Source organism: Solea senegalensis, linkage group LG2 (genome assembly GCF_019176455.1).
Source record: "Solea senegalensis isolate Sse05_10M linkage group LG2, IFAPA_SoseM_1, whole genome shotgun sequence".
NCBI lineage: Eukaryota > Metazoa > Chordata > Actinopteri > Pleuronectiformes > Soleidae > Solea > Solea senegalensis.
Window position 1 is genome coordinate 3081764 of NC_058022.1, and position 15895 is coordinate 3097658.

At 38.9% G+C, this 15895-nt stretch overlaps 1 protein-coding gene across 3 annotated transcripts in view; it reads right to left on the reverse strand.

Moving 5' to 3' along the window:
- kalrna (kalirin RhoGEF kinase a) overlaps positions 1 to 15895 on the reverse strand; it is a 156054-nt gene that overhangs the window by 55305 nt on the left and 84854 nt on the right. For all 3 annotated transcript variants that reach the window (XM_044050535.1, XM_044050524.1, XM_044050544.1), the window contains exons 22-38: positions 15413 to 15562; positions 15174 to 15323; positions 14603 to 14717; positions 13882 to 13997; positions 13645 to 13767; positions 12587 to 12769; positions 10867 to 10988; positions 9295 to 9361; positions 9087 to 9196; positions 7493 to 7562; positions 5448 to 5537; positions 4438 to 4530; positions 4211 to 4322; positions 3685 to 3875; positions 3506 to 3607; positions 2671 to 2819; positions 2071 to 2173 (exon numbers count right to left, since the gene is read on the reverse strand). In XM_044050535.1, the coding sequence (XP_043906470.1) occupies positions 2071 to 2173; positions 2671 to 2819; positions 3506 to 3607; positions 3685 to 3875; positions 4211 to 4322; positions 4438 to 4530; positions 5448 to 5537; positions 7493 to 7562; positions 9087 to 9196; positions 9295 to 9361; positions 10867 to 10988; positions 12587 to 12769; positions 13645 to 13767; positions 13882 to 13997; positions 14603 to 14717; positions 15174 to 15323; positions 15413 to 15562 (2046 nt within the window). The remainder of the gene's footprint in view (positions 1 to 2070; positions 2174 to 2670; positions 2820 to 3505; positions 3608 to 3684; positions 3876 to 4210; positions 4323 to 4437; positions 4531 to 5447; positions 5538 to 7492; positions 7563 to 9086; positions 9197 to 9294; positions 9362 to 10866; positions 10989 to 12586; positions 12770 to 13644; positions 13768 to 13881; positions 13998 to 14602; positions 14718 to 15173; positions 15324 to 15412; positions 15563 to 15895) is intronic.

Here is a 15895-nt window from a genome sequence, read left to right on the forward strand (position 1 = left end):
ATTTTCAGGGCGTGGCCGCACGAGGTATTTAAATGGCTGCTCGCAGGATCAGTAAAGTAAACAATTTAAAAGCACTTTAAAGGATTGCCCAATAAAATCCACATCAATTTAAGTGTATGCTGCCTTTAAAATGTGTGCCTCTTTATTTTATTTTGAAAAAAAAGAAAAAATTCCTTGCTTCGGAACACACTCACCAAATTCCATAGAAAAAATTGTCATTTTTAGCCCACAGAAAAACAGGAGCTGCTGGTCTCCCACATTTGTGTTGTTTAAGTGAACCCGAATGACAGATTTTAAACATTAAAATCACAAAATAACACATTTGACCTGACTAATAAAAGGCAGCAGTGGATCAGCAACTCCTGTGTGCTGTGCTGTAAAATCGTTCATTTTCTCTATGGGGTTTGGTGCAGGTCGTTTTACAAATCAATACAATCTTCACTTTCCCATCAGAAAAGGCAAGTTGATGTTGAGATTAAGTGGGAATAATATCCTGCATATAAGTGAGCCTTTATATTTATATATTTTTTTTCCTATTGTCTGAAAGTACCTCAAACAACCACACACACCAAAAGACATGAACTTTCCCTTTAACTTGGTAGCTTAAAATCACACATGGCAGAAAAAAGGTGAGGAAGCCGCCAATTAAACAGGTAAAACGGGTGTAAAAATTGACTTTTTACAAAAGCTAAATAGTTTTAAAGTTAAGCTTACTTGATATTGAGATACTGGCTGGTGGGAGGCATCAGCACAGACGCCTGCACACAACCTGAAGAGGTTTTTCATCACCCTCTGCTTCTCTGCTCATACGGCGTCATTGTTGATTTCCCAATCATTAACGTCAGCTTCTCACATAATCCGTCAACCTTCATGTGCGTTGAAGGTGTTTTTAAGGAGTAAAAACACACACTTCAGGAGCTGCATGTGTCTCACACGCAGTCTGTCAAACCACTGGCACATTCTCAGCCCCTGCTTCTGCTCATTGTAGCTGCGTGGGAAACCCTGTAGCACTGACACAGCTGTGGGTCATCAGCTTTGAGAAGGTGCTTCTCAAAGTCATGATCCTTGCTAAAGTCTGCAGGTTTCCCAAATCCCTGGAATCTCCTGCCTGATATGTTTTGATTATATGCCAAGTACATGTAATATTTGGCATTTTAGCTGTTATGTAAACTAGCTAACAGACAGCGCTGCTACAGCTCAAGTTAGCGCCCTCTAGCTAAGTGTTGTGGCGCGTTCCACAAAATTCGAGCGATTTCCGAGTACCGAGTCAGAAGTTTAATTGGAGTAAACTGTCAATTTGATATTTGTACATGCGACATCTGGCTAGTTAGCTACCTGTTACGCAAACTAGCTAACAAACAGAGCTGCTACAGCTCAAGTTAGCACTTTCTAAAGAAGCATTATGGTTCCACAATATTCTAGAGATTTCCGAGTCGGAAGTTTTGAGTGGGATACCCCCCACAACCTCACAAACCCTGACCTAAGATTCAAAGATGGCTGCCACTTATGTCAATAATAAAAATACTCTGCTACTTTTACTGTGAAATGCACTTATGTATTATTTCTTTCACATTAAAACAGCCGTACATGTAGAAGTGTTTGATTTGGACATGTTTCTACGCTGTTTATATGTGTGCAAAATACCGTGTAGAGTGTTATTGACGGTATTGCTAACAATGGCTAACAATGGATAACTTTGTGGTCATGTTTTTAAGGTTCTTTTTAACAGAGTGTCGTTCTTACAGTTCTTTGTCTGTGAAAGTAAGCCTGCGTCACAAAACATGAAAAAATTAAATGCTTTAGGCTGGATTTTTCATGATAGCACAAAATGTGGCAAGACATTAGCCTAGCTTACATATGAAAGATTTTCAAAAAACAAAGCAGTTATACACGCATACAAACAAAAAGCCTGGCAAAACCTGTGGGCGCAAAGGATTCTGGGTACTTCTGCTTCATTGAGGACACACAACATGCTTCCTTCAGACCTTAATGGAGCCATTTGAGGATCCTTCCTTGAAGTATAAACAGAAACTCTTTCCTCTTTTCTTAGTGTGTGTGTGTGTGTTCTACCTTGTCGCTGTCTACAGTGTTCTGTGACGTCCTGGAAGCGATGGAGATGGTGTCTGGTTGGCTGCTGCCGTCTCCCTGACTGTCACCGTCTTCACCTCCGTCCCTGAAAGAACACGCGGACACGTGCGATCAGAAATCTGCTGCTGTTCTCCGTTTTTTGGTGTGTTTGTGATGCAGCGTTACAGCGCCACATGAAGGCCTGGCATAGATACTACAGCGTTTATTTCTTGAAAGAAACGTTTTAAAGAAGGAAATAAGAACGTAGTAGCCTAAGTCACTAGAGGACTTGTTTGTTTTTGTCTCATTGCGCTCTTTGAGAGATTTCAATCTGTGTGTGTGTGCATGTGCTGTGGCGGCACTTTTGAGCCTGATAAGAAGAAGGTGTCAGCCCACACCGCTACTGTTTACAATATCCACATTTCTAGCTGTGGCGATAGCAGAGGTGGGAAAAAAGTCAAGTCCTAAATCTCCTTACAGCACCGGGCATTTGAGGAAGTGTAAAGTAAAATGACGCATAGAGCCTTGAGGGACGTTTTTGTCGCCTCAGACTAAACCATATCTCCTCCTCCTCCTCCTCCTCGGCTGAGCTTGTGTCTTTACCTCTTTGTGTTATTCCTGGGTTTGCTCAGTGCTGGTGTTTTGGGCAGATGAAGAGGCTCCTTGAGCGCCCCCTTCAGGTGAGTCATCCTCTCCTGGATCACCTCCCTGATGTTTTTAATCCACTCCTGTTTAGCTTCCATGTTGGACGCCTGAAAGAGAAAACAACAATATAATAATAAAACCTTATTAGCATCTAAGAAGTAAGTTAGTAAAAGTAGGGCTGCAACAACGATTTATGCATTATTAAATGAATTTGAGGTTTTTCAGATTCTTCAGCTTCTTAAATGTGAATATTTTCTGGTTTGTTTGCTTCATTTAACAAATAAATCATTAAAACTGAGTAATTTTGGTTTGTGGACAAAACAAGACAAGAAATAAACATTTTTCAACACTTTCTGATATTTATGGACTAAACACTAATAACTTATTAGCATCTAATAAGAGAAGGGCTGCAGTGATTAAAGAATCACTAAATGAATTGCCCACTATTTTGATAAAAAAATGACTCAGTTTTAGAGGGGTTTTCTGATTTTCAGCTTCCTAAATGTGAATATTTTCTGGTTTCTTTGCTCCAGTTAAGAAATAAATCATTAAAACTATGTTTACTTATTATTATACTTATAAATGAGCAAAATTTACTTCCTACTTACTAATTAGGTTTTTTGGACAAAACAGACATTTGAGAACATCATTATTTGAGGTTTGGGAAACACGATCAACATTTTTCAACATTTTCTGGACCAAACAAGTAAATAATCGACAGATTAACCGATAATGAGAACAATCGTTAGTGACAGCTCAAAATAAGAGCACAGGAAATGAAAATCCCACTTACTTTTAGCACAGTTTTGTTGTCAGAGGACGGGGTTCTTCCAGCCCACAGAGCAAACTTACACGAGTCGCCCTCGATGTGCTCAGTCACCCCCAACTCTGACGTCTGCGGCACACAAAACACGAGTCAGCGGCAGCGAAAACACGCGCGTTGCTACGGTAACACACGCGATCACAACCCACCAGTAGTCTGTTCTTGAACTGGTACTTGGTTCTGCCCGCCGAGTCTTTGATCTCCTTGCTGAAAACCAGCGAGAACTCAAACAGGAAGAGGTGTCGGTCTCTCCCCTTCCTGATCAGGGAGCGCGGATCCCACACCTGGAAGCTGTCCTGCAGGATCAGCTCGCCCTGCACCTCCAGGTTCTCCTCAAAGCCTGAGGAGGAGCAGGGTTGAAGAGTTAGGGCCCCATTCCATTTCTCATTTAAACCTCTCACCTCCTTACACTTGGTTCACACGGGCTCGCTCATCTTCTCACACCATAAACGTGATCATTAATTAATTTTTATTATCTCTGACAGAAAACGTGATGCGGTGTCAAAGTTGCGGCTCGCGGGCCATACGCAGCCCACTACTCGATCTAACGCGGCCCGAAAATGATGTATTTCTGCAAGTTACAGATGAATTTTACATTTAAAAAACGACTGTTTTTAGTGTGAACGATGACTGATATTCCATAATATTCCATTTCCTGTACGGACAGCGTCTCACCCTCCAACATGGCGAGGTGCATGGCGTCGTTGGCTCTCTTGGGAACGCCGAGCATCACCTCCAGACCGTCTTTGATCTCCCCTTTGCCTTCCTCACAGCACGACAGTAACTCCTGCAGGAGGAAAATAATCATTTTTACATATGTAACGCCCGAGCTGTGTGTGTGTGTGTGTGTGTGTGAGATTGTGTGTGATTGTGTGTGTTTTGTGTGTGTTTTGTGTCTCTACCTTGAGCAGTAGTTGGTATTTGGTGATCCTCTGGACTGGTTTGATGAGGTAGGAGGAGATGGAGTTGGCCAGTCCCCGTCTCTGCTGAATGTCCTGTTCATTCATTCACACACGGATTAAAGATTTACAGCAGATGACACAGTGAAATTAAAGATTTAAATGTTTTTTTTCCAATGGTCAGACAGCACCACCTGCTGAGAAAGCAGGGGAACTACACAATTTAGTCATCAGATTTAATTTGGTTTTAATGTTCACTCGTTTAAAGCGAGACCATGTGCTTTAAATCAAGAACTTTGTCTTTACCTCGCTAGACTTTAACCGGTACTTTAATTTTCTTTTTTTGCATGTTTGATTTTTTTCATGCATAATTGTTAAAAATGCATACCGAGTTGTGCGTTTTTTGAGTGTTTTCAATTTTTTTCATGTTTTCGCTTTGTTTTTGGTCCATCGTAAACAACATTAACTAAAACTCTCACACGAACGCGCCACTGAAACACGTTCAAATCACAAAAAACATGACAAAAACATGGCAATTTAAGGGTTGAAGACGTTCTCATCTACGGATTAAGAACTTTGTAACATGGTTAAGAAAATATTACAGTTTCCTCTTCTTCCTATTGTTATTATTATTGTTATTACAAAATAACTCGTGTTGGTCAGTTAGTGTATATTACAACTCTTAACCCTTGTAGTTATTGTGTTAATTAGACTCTAGTTTTATCATAATTTGCTCCAGGTTCAGTTATTATGAGGATAATATGCAGGAAAAGCATGTTACAGGTAGAGAATACATAAATATTATATATATTCTACAGCTATACAGTGACTTTTTATCTCTAGAAGGAAAGAAGTAGCACAGACAGCCTTTTTATATTTGAAATTAACATTTTTTATGATTATAAGAAGAATAAAATGCTTTGTTTTCGTATTTTTCATGATTTCGTGTTGATTTAATCTGTTTTTTTTTTGTTTGTTTATCAATTTAAATGAATCTGAGTGGTATCGCTCACATCAAAGAAGGTGCCGGCGTGCTCCAGTATGAGCTGACTGGAGTCGGGTTTGTTCTTACAGTAATCCACGTAGATGTGGAACTTGTCCGCCTGGAAAACAGGAGAGGGGAAAAAAAAAAGAACATGACATTTTTATAGAGATAAAACCAGAATTTAAGCAAAGCAAAAATTTATGTTATCTGGAAACTGTAGAACTGAAAATAAACTTCTGGGTGTGAAACTCCACCATAAAATGTGTTGGAAACCTTCAAATAAGTAATGTGAGAGCAAAGCTGGCAACGAGTGAAGCCATTGTGGAGGAAATGAGCTCCAAACTGAACCATAAATCACTGCATAGTCACAGTTTTTCATCTGAATTACTGTGTGGAGCTTTGTTTGGGGCAAAGTACAAACATTTTACACAGAGAGAGAGAGAGAGAGAGCAATAAGAACAATAAACAACGCGAAATAAAAGGTTAAAAAATACAGTTTTTATGGTCAAATTATTTTCACGGATCTGGTAAAATTGAAAATTGTCATAAAAGCCGTAAAGTCGCAATATTACGAGAAAAAAGTTGCAATATAACAAGAAATAAAGTCGTAATATTACGAGAAATAAAGTCGTAATATTACGAGAAATAAAGTCGTTATATTACAATAAATAAAGTCGTTATATTATAAGAAATAAAGTCGTCATATCACGAGAAAAAGGTCACAATATCACGAGTAAAAAGTCGCAATATTTCAAGAATAAAGTTGTACTATTACGAGAACAAAGTCGCAATATTACGAGGAAAAGGTAAGTTGTAATATGAGAAAAAAGTTGCAATATAACAAGAAATAAAGTCGTAATATTACGAGAAATAAAGTCGTGATATTACGAGAAATAAAGTCGTTATATTACAATAAATAAAGTCGTTATATTATAAGAAATAAAGTCGTCATATCACGAGAAAAAGGTCACAATATCACGAGTAAAAAGTCGCAATATTTCAAGAATAAAGTTGTACTATTACGAGAACAAAGTCGCAATATTACGAGGAAAAGGTAAGTTGTAATATGAGAAAAAAGTTGCAATATAACAAGAAATAAAGTCGTAATATTACGAGAAATAAAGTCGTGATATTACGAGAAATAAAGTCGTTATATTACAATAAATAAAGTCGTTATATTATAAGAAATAAAGTCGTCATATCACGAGAAAAAGGTCACAATATCACGAGTAAAAAGTCGCAATATTTCAAGAATAAAGTTGTACTATTACGAGAACAAAGTCGCAATATTACGAGGAAAAGGTAAGTTGTAATATGAGAAAAAAGTTGCAATATAACAAGAAATAAAGTCGTAATATTACGAGAAATAAAAGGTTAAAAAAACAGTTTTTATGGTCAAATTGTTTTCACGGATCTGGTTAAGTTGAAAATTGTCATAAAAGCCGTAATGTCGCAATATTATGAGAAATAAAGTCATAATATTACGAGAAATAAAGTTGTTATATTATACGAAATAAAGTTGTAATATTACAAAACATAAAGGAGTTATATTATAAGAAATAAAGTCGTCATATCACGAGAAAAAGGTCATAATATCGCGAGTAAAAAGTCGCAATATTACAAGTAAAAAGTCGCAATATTACAAGAAAAAAGTCGTAATGCCATGAGGAAAAAGTCGCAGTGGAAGGATAAAGTCGTACTTTTACGGGAATAAAGTCGGGATATTTTCAAGCTAAATCTCAGATGATCGAGGAACGTGAAGTATCTTGTTAAGTTAGACTTTAGTTTTGGTTTCACAAATAAATGAAATACCACATTAGAATCAGAATCAGGACTTTGAATAATTGAGTCTCTTCTGAAGAAAGAATCCCACAGACTTTAGAGGACAACCCTCTTTAGGAAACGGCTGGTAGACATTTTATAGTTTCCCTAGATTAGCCAGAATTAGCTTTTCTCTTAAAACACAACTGTATTCTTGTAATTTTACGACTTTATTCTCAAAAGCTTGAATTGTTTTTCTTCCCTGTGGCCCAAACACAGATGGATGAAGAAGTCTGAAGTCTGAATTCTCACCCAGGTGACGAAACAATGGCCGACGTCCTCTGGCAGCTGCTCGTAGTTCACCAGCTCCTTCAGGAAAATACTGGAAACACAAACAAACACACAAATTAAAATCATTTAGCAACACTAGAGAAGCACCAGTGCAAATAGAGCAAGAACCTGGAAATAATATGAACACATGAAACCCATGAAAAGTTCATCCTAAGGTCCTGTAGTTTAGACAATTCCTTCAGGGTTTGAGGAAAACATTTTTTATTTCTGAGGCACCAAGAAAAAGAAGATTTGTGGAAGTGCAAAACATACGATCAGAAGCAAAGGGAGGAGTTCCTCTGGGACTCTGTGTATGAAGACAAACTTCAGACGCTCCTTCAGCTGCTCCTATGGCTTAAATAGAAGAAAAACTTAAAGTTCCCCTCAGGGCTTTTCCTCTCTGCGGTGAGTGTTTTGACAGCTGAACTCAGTTAAGAACATTTTTGTTTTGTGAGTTTGTGGGAAAGTTCCGTTTCGTTTGAGTGGATCTATGAGCCCCTGATACATAATATGTACATTATATATCACGTATAATGTATAATATCTCAAGAATACTGATAAACAACCTTTTTTCTTAACGGATAAAGTCAAGTTTGTGCCACTTTGTGAAGTCCTCACTCCCCGCACCAAAGTCCATTGAGAAAATCAGCGATTTTAAATCACCACACACAGGAGTCGATCAATCACTGCCGCCTTCATCACTCTCATAAAAAAGTGCAATTGTGTCACTTCAGTGTTTGTAATCTTTAATTTCTACTTACTTAAGTGACACAAACTTACCACACGAGGCAGCAGCACACCAGCTGCTCCTGTGACTGACAGGCTAAAAACGATGGTTTTCTCTATGGAGTTTGGTGCAGGGCGCTTGTGGGAAAGTTCCGCTTCGAGTGAGTGGTTCTATGAGCTACTGATATATAATATTATACATCACATATATCATATATGACGTATAATATCTCAAGAATGCGTTTGCAGCTTTTTCACATTCATAAACTGCCCTTTTTTAACTAATAAAGTCACGTTTGTGTCACTTTGTAAACTCCTCACCAAAGTCCATTGAGAAAATCAGCGATTTTACATCACCACACACAGGAGTCGATCAATCACTGCCGCCTTCATCACTATCATAAAAAAGTGCAATTGTGTCACTTCAGTGTTTCTAATCTTTAATTTCTACTTACTTAAGTGACACAAACTTACCACACGAGGCAGCAGCACACCAGCTGCTCCTGTGACCGACAGGCTAAAAACGATGGTTTTCTCTATGGAGTTTGGTGCAGGGGAAGGGAGCGGTTTAAAAAGTACAGTTTTCTGTTGGATAAAGAGGCAAATGTAATCTTAAACTATGGTAGACTTGTCGGAGAGCACTTTGTTATGGGATTAAAGTGTATTTTGTCCCCTGCTGGCAGCCATAGTTTGAATAAGGGCCTGTTTTATGTTGTTTTCCTGATACAATCTCACTTCAAAAATCCCAAAACTACCACTTTAACCTAATAGTATTGACTTAAAAGCTTCTTGGGCTTAAAAGAAAGATAAAAAAAAAAGGTCAAAAACATGGACCAGTTTGACTTCTCACTTGTTGTGGAAGTCACAGATCTCCTGCATGTTCCCGAAGATAATGTGCTCCTTGTTGGCGATGCCCGGGGGAATCTCCTCCACGCCGCTCGTCATCTCCCACAGGTACGTCTGACGGACGAGGACGGAAAAGGAAGAGAAGACAGATGAGGACGCGGGAGGCGGGACAAAGACATTTGACGACAGCGGCCTCGTCTTTACCGTCTCACCTCTAGACACTCGTGGAGATCTTTGACGTAGGACTTCTCCGTCTGCAGCAGCTCGGCCATGATGAACCTGAGACAAGGAGACAGTTTAGGGCTACCGGGTGAGACGCGGGGATCGGGTGACATTAATGATGTAATTGGTCCACTGTGTGCACTGATTGCACAAGTTCAGTCCAAAGAAAAGTTCAGTTTCATGATGAAACAGAAGTTCAGCGGAGGAGAGCGCGGACGCCGCAGAACTCAGAGCCATTATCTCAATTGAGCGTCTCTGATGTCGTAAATCTGCGCGCTGTGCAGACGCAGAGAGGGAGGGAGAGAGCGAGACACACAGATGATCTCCATTATCTCCATACAGCTTTATTATCTGACAACGCCGATGCGTTCCACGCGTCGCGGACGCATCTGCAGGTCTGTGGGTGTGGGAATCGGACGCCGTTTCACCGGTGACGTGTTTCCACGGAGAGAAACTTTCACAAAGGCAAACGCGAGCAACAGATTTCAGAGGAGACGACAGAGCGAGACTGTAACAGCAGTGTTTATCACCGGATTCACTCATTCTGACACTTATTCATCTATTCATCTATTCATCTATTTATTCATTCATTCATTCATTCATTCATTTCAAGGGTTACAGGTTTGAGGAGAAATAACGAGAACAATAAAATAATCTGCTGAGACAGAGACGCACTGTCTGAAGTGGAGAAGGGAGGGAGAGAGGGAAGGGGGAGGGAGGGAGAGAGAGAGAGAGAGATAAAGTGAGAGAGCAAGGGAAAGAGATAAAAGACAGAAAGAGTGGAAGGGAGAGAGGGGGAGGAATAGAGAGAGAAAGGTAGGGAGGGAGATATAAAGCAATAGACGGGGAGGGATAGAGAGAGAGAAAGAGAGATAGAAGGAGAGACAGAGAGAGAGAGAGAGAGGGAAGGGTAGGGAGGGAGGGGATATGAAGCAACAGACAGGGGAGATACTGGGAGAGAAAAAAGGGTGGTGAGGAATGGGAAGAAAAGAGAGATAAAAAGAGACAGAAGGGGAAGAAAGAAAGTGATAGAGGGAGGGAGGGGGGTAAAAAGAGAGTGAGTAAGAGAGTGAGAGAGCGAGGGAGATATATATAAGAGTGGGAGGGACGAAAGAGTGGGAGGGAGGGACGGAGGAAAAGATAGAAAGTGAGAGAGAAGGCAATAGAAGGGGGGATAGATAGTGAGAGAAAAGAGTAGGGAGGGAGAGAGATAAAAAGAGAAGGGTGGAGTAAAGAAAGGCAGAAAAAGAGAGAGCGATGTGCTGCACTGAGCTTTTTGCCATATTTATCTTTATGCTGCTCCAGTGTTTCAGTTATTTATTTATTTGTTTGTTTATATTTGAATGTTCATGTTTTTATTTAAAAAAAAACGAATCAACCAACTGTAACAAATGAAGGTTTAAAGTGAATCCGGGTTATTAACGTTAATATATTCACAAAGATAAATCAATATTCAGCACAGTGTGAAATGTGAATAATATTCCACGTTTGAATGAACAGATTGCTTTATTGATTTATTGATTTATAATAAATGTGTCCTTTAAGAACTTCTGTGAACTCACTCTTTCTTCCGCGCTGATTTTCTCTTCTCCTCGTTGACCTCGTGGTTGGGGTCACGCAGTTTGACCTCAGGGTCGTCAGTCAAACTGGCGGGGATTATGTCCAACTCCAGGTCTTTGTTGTCCTGCACAGAAAACAACAAACAGTCATTTGACACCAATATTGATTTTTCTTTTCTTTGTATATGTGAATATATATATATGCTGTAAAATTTTCCCTCCTGATAAAACATATTCTTTAATATTCCTCTTTACACACTGCTGCTTATTTGTATTTTTATTCTGTGTAAAAAAAATCTATAAAGTCTAATCTAATTCAATTCAATTAAATTTAACTGAAATTAATCTAAATTAATGTAATCTAATCTAATGTTCCCTAAACTAATATTACCAAATATAATATAATATAACCTAAACTAATTTAACCTAACCTAAACTAACCTAATCTACTCTGCTCTACTCTAATCTAACCTAAACTAATTTAACCTAACCTAAACTAACCTAATCTACTCTGCTCTACTCTAATCTAACCTAAACTAATCTAACCTAATGTAACGTAATCTACTCTAACATAATATAACTAAATGTAATATAATATAACCTAAACTAATTTAACCTAACCAAATCTAATCTACTAAAACCTAATCTTATATAATATAACCAAAATGAAGCTATCCTAACCTAACCTATGGTAAAATCTATTATTCTTATCTACTCTACTCTACTCTACTATACTAAGATATTCTACTCTATTCTATTCTATCTACTCGACTCGACTCGATTCAATTCTACTCTACTCTACTATTCTAATCTAATCTAATCTAATATACTCTACTATACTCTACTCTTCTAATCTACTCTACTCTACTCTACTCTTCTAATCTAATCTAATCTAATCTAATCTACACTCTACTAATTCATTCTACTCTACAATTCTAATCTAATCTAATATACTCTACTCTACTCTTCTAATCTACTCTAATCTAATCTACTCTACTCTACTCTACTCTTCTAATCTACTCTTCTAATCTAATCTAATATACTCTACTCTACTCTTCTAATCTAATCTAATCTAATCTACTCTACTATTCTAATCTAATCTACTCTACTAATTCAATTCTACTCTACTCTACAATTCTAATCTAATCTAATATACTCTACTCTTCTAATCTAATCTAATCTAATCTAATCTAATCTAATCTACTAATCTACTCTTCTAATCTAATCTAATCTAATATACTCTACTCTTCTTATCTAATCTAATCTAATCTAATCTAATCTACTCTACTATTCTAATCTAATCTAATCTAATATACTCTACTCTACTCTATTCTACTCATCTACTCTACTCTTCTAATCAAATCTACTGTACTCTATTCTACTCTTCTATTCTTTTCTATTCTATTATATTCTACTCTACTAATCAAATATATCCTAATCTAATCTAATCTAACATTTTATCTCTTGCAAATGTCTGGTTCACCAACCTAAAATGTTTCTACTGTTAAATAAGTCAGAGATGTAAATATATATATAGTATATGAACATGTATATTTACATACATATCATTCATTGTGAATTGGGTCACAGTCATTTATCATCTGTAAAAGTAGGTCGTCATAAATAGTCCTGAGATAATAATAGTGAAGCAGTAGTAGTAGTAGTGTGTGTGTGTGTGTGTGTGTGCGTGTGTGTGTGTGTGTGTGCGTGCGTGTGTGTTCACCTCAGAGCTGACCCCCAGGCTCCTCTCCAGACTCTCCTGGTATTTTCCCATGCGCGCAGAGAAGTCTCTGTACCGGCGATCCACCGTGCTCACCCACCGCTTCAGCTCCGACACGTGGGCGTGGCCTTTCTCCACCAGGTTGTCGGCGAGCTGGATCAGCAGCTTCACCTTGTCCTTGGTTTGCTGCCGGACGTTCACACACAGTTCAGTTTCCGTATCTCAGGACCTTTGTTGTTTGATTTGGGCTCTGCAGCCTCATCACTCAAAGAAAACGACTTCACCGTCGGTTTTTAATGTTTATTTTCTAATATCATGGACTTAATTGTCCGCCCTGCCTTTCACCAAACTAATGCATTATTGAATTTAAATTATATTCCTGACCTTTGTCAAACACTAAATGAGTTGTAATCATCAAACAACTTCAGTTATGTTCTATAACTATTAGAAATGAATCCATATGTGTTTAAACCAATACAATATTGCCAGTATCTCTTGTCCTCCCTCTATTTGACGGAATACAAGTTTAATAAGAACAAAACAATTGCTTAACTTCAATAATATTATTTTCGTTTGTGTATTTATTGGTGTATTTGGTAGGGATAATACAAAAAACATGATAAAATATCAAATAACTGTATTCAATTTGCAATCCCTGTCTCTTAATCTACATAGAGTAGATTAAATGTGTGTAAATGACACATATTAGTGTGTACATTAAATAATTAAATAATAAAAGAAACAAAACTAGCACAAAAATAACGTTGTGTCCCTAAAATCTGTGTCAAAATCTCAAAATAACACGACAACGAGACTTTTCAAGTTTTGATGCATTTTAGCAGCATTTTTTATAGTTTTTGGGAGCATAAATGTGTAAAATTAGACAAATAATATCAAAGAGTCAGAATTTGGCCCAAATATTCTGCACAAAATACTCTGTATTTAGCATGCAAATGTGGAGCAACAGTCGTGTTCGGCTGGATTTGCATTGATTTGAGTTACAACAAGGCTCAATTAAACTGAGCTTTACACACACACACACACACTAACAGTAGCAATACCTTGGCAGAGAGTCTGAAGTGACGGTAGTCGCTGAGCAGTTGCTGCGTTTCCTCGTTGCTCTCACCAGGTGATGTGTGTGTGGCCAGGTAAACCTCACCTGTCTCCTGGATCCAGTCAAGTGCCTGCACACACACACACACACACACACACACACACAAAACCCAAAATAGGACGTTAATCCTCAATCCCCGGGTTGTTTTTTTATTCATAAACCAGATGTAGTTTCAAACACACACCTGTTTGGCGCTGCGTTCAAACACCAGGTACTGCTGACACTGGTCCAGCCTCCTCTTCTTCAGCGTCCAGAAGTGAAGAACTCTGTTCTCTCTCTGCAGCAGCTCGTTCAGGATGGCTGCACACACCAGCATGGAAGTGTGTTATAACATTTTATAGGATTAGGAAAACACAGAACACGCAAAAACAACGCTATTTTCAGTCAACTTATGAGTTTGACGTTCGATTGTACGGAAATGTTTGACATGGCCCGGGGAAAAAAAGGTTTTCTACGTCTCTCATGTGACATAACATGAATAAATTGATTAAAATGTGGTTAACAGTGAAAATCTATGATAAAGTAAGAGTATGTTTTCCTGAAGATTATAAACTGCTCACTTTCTCATTCCAAAGCCCATTAAGAAAACTGTCATTTTTAGCTCACAGGACATTGGAGTTGCTTGTCTACAGCTGCCACGTTTGATAAGTTTGTGTCAGTTAGATAATCCCAATGAAAGGATTTCAAATGCCGAATTCACTAAATAATACAGCAGAACCGAGTGATGGACGCAGCAGTGGATTAATGACTTCTCTCTGTGCGGTGATGTAAAATTAGTCGTTTTCTCTATGGACTTTGGTGTGGGGGAGTGAAACGTGCTACAAAGCAACAAAAACAACTGTTTCCTCATACGTTAAAAGACTTAAACTGGATCCTGGTTTAAGCGAGTGAACCGCAGCACTGACCTTTGACCTGCTGCTCGGGCCCTCTGGTGTGACCGGCCGCTCCGGGCATGCTCACGTTGTTCCTGTGGATGTACTTCAGAAACACCTCGGCGTTCCTGCGGGCCAGAGTGCACGCCTGAAAGACAGAAGAAAAGTCGGTTGCCCGTGCCAAAGCCCATTCAGAAAACAGTCATTTTTAGCCCACAGGACATGGGAGTTTCTTGTCTACGGCTGCCGCATTTGCTAAGTTTGAGTCAGATAAATGACTCCGAGCAAAGGATTTCACACGCCGAATTCACACATTAACATAAGTGAACTGACGGATGGACACAGCAGTGGACTAACAGTGGACAACTATATCTGTCTCTGTGTTGATGTAAAATTGCTAGTTTTTTCTATGGAATTTGGTGTGGGGAAGTGAAAAGTTCTACAAAGCAGCATAAATCAGTTTCCTAAGATATGAAAGCCATGTTTTCAGTGATGTCATGTTTACGTGACATACTTTTATAATACATAAGTATATATAAGTGTAAAATATAGAACTTTTCAAATGAAGTTACAGGAAAGGACGACTTTGCTGCCACTGTTTCACCTTGAGAAAGGCCTCCTTCTGCTCCAGGTGTTTGCTGATCAGAGGTAGAAGGTGCTCCGTGTCGGCCGAAGTTCCCAGTTTGTCGTGGCTGCCGCACCAGTCCTCGTCCCGGCGGTACTCCTGCTCCAGGCTCTCCAACACGCTGCAGACCTGACGCAAGGTGCGAAACAAAAAAAAAAAGGAGTCTGTGACACCAACGAACAACACTCCCGAACCTCAGACCTCAGACAAGACGTTACCTGTTCGGACGTCTTGTAAAAGGCCACGGAGGCGTTGACCAGCTTGAGGCGGTCCTCCATCTTCAGCATCAGCTGCTGCCAGTGCACGGCCACCTTCTCTGCACAGTTGCGAATCATCTCTGGGTCGTAGTGACCGGCCTGAAGCATCATCTGTGACGAAGGCGGCCAGAGAGAGACGCGATGAAACGTTTTATTCAAAATTCCCGAAATGTTTGGTCTAATCTGACCTAGTTCACGGATTATTTAACATTTATTAACTTATTTTTTCATGTTACAGCCTCAAAACATCACAATATCCTCCAAACTAAGCATTCCCACGCATCCACAAGCCTCCGTCTCGTCTTTGTCGCCTGCAGTTACACATATTAATCACTAGGTGGTACACTACCTTGTTTTATGTCGATAATGAGCATCTGCATATGATGAACAGACAAATTATTTAAGTATTACAAATCAAAATATGGTCATATAGAATGAACCCAA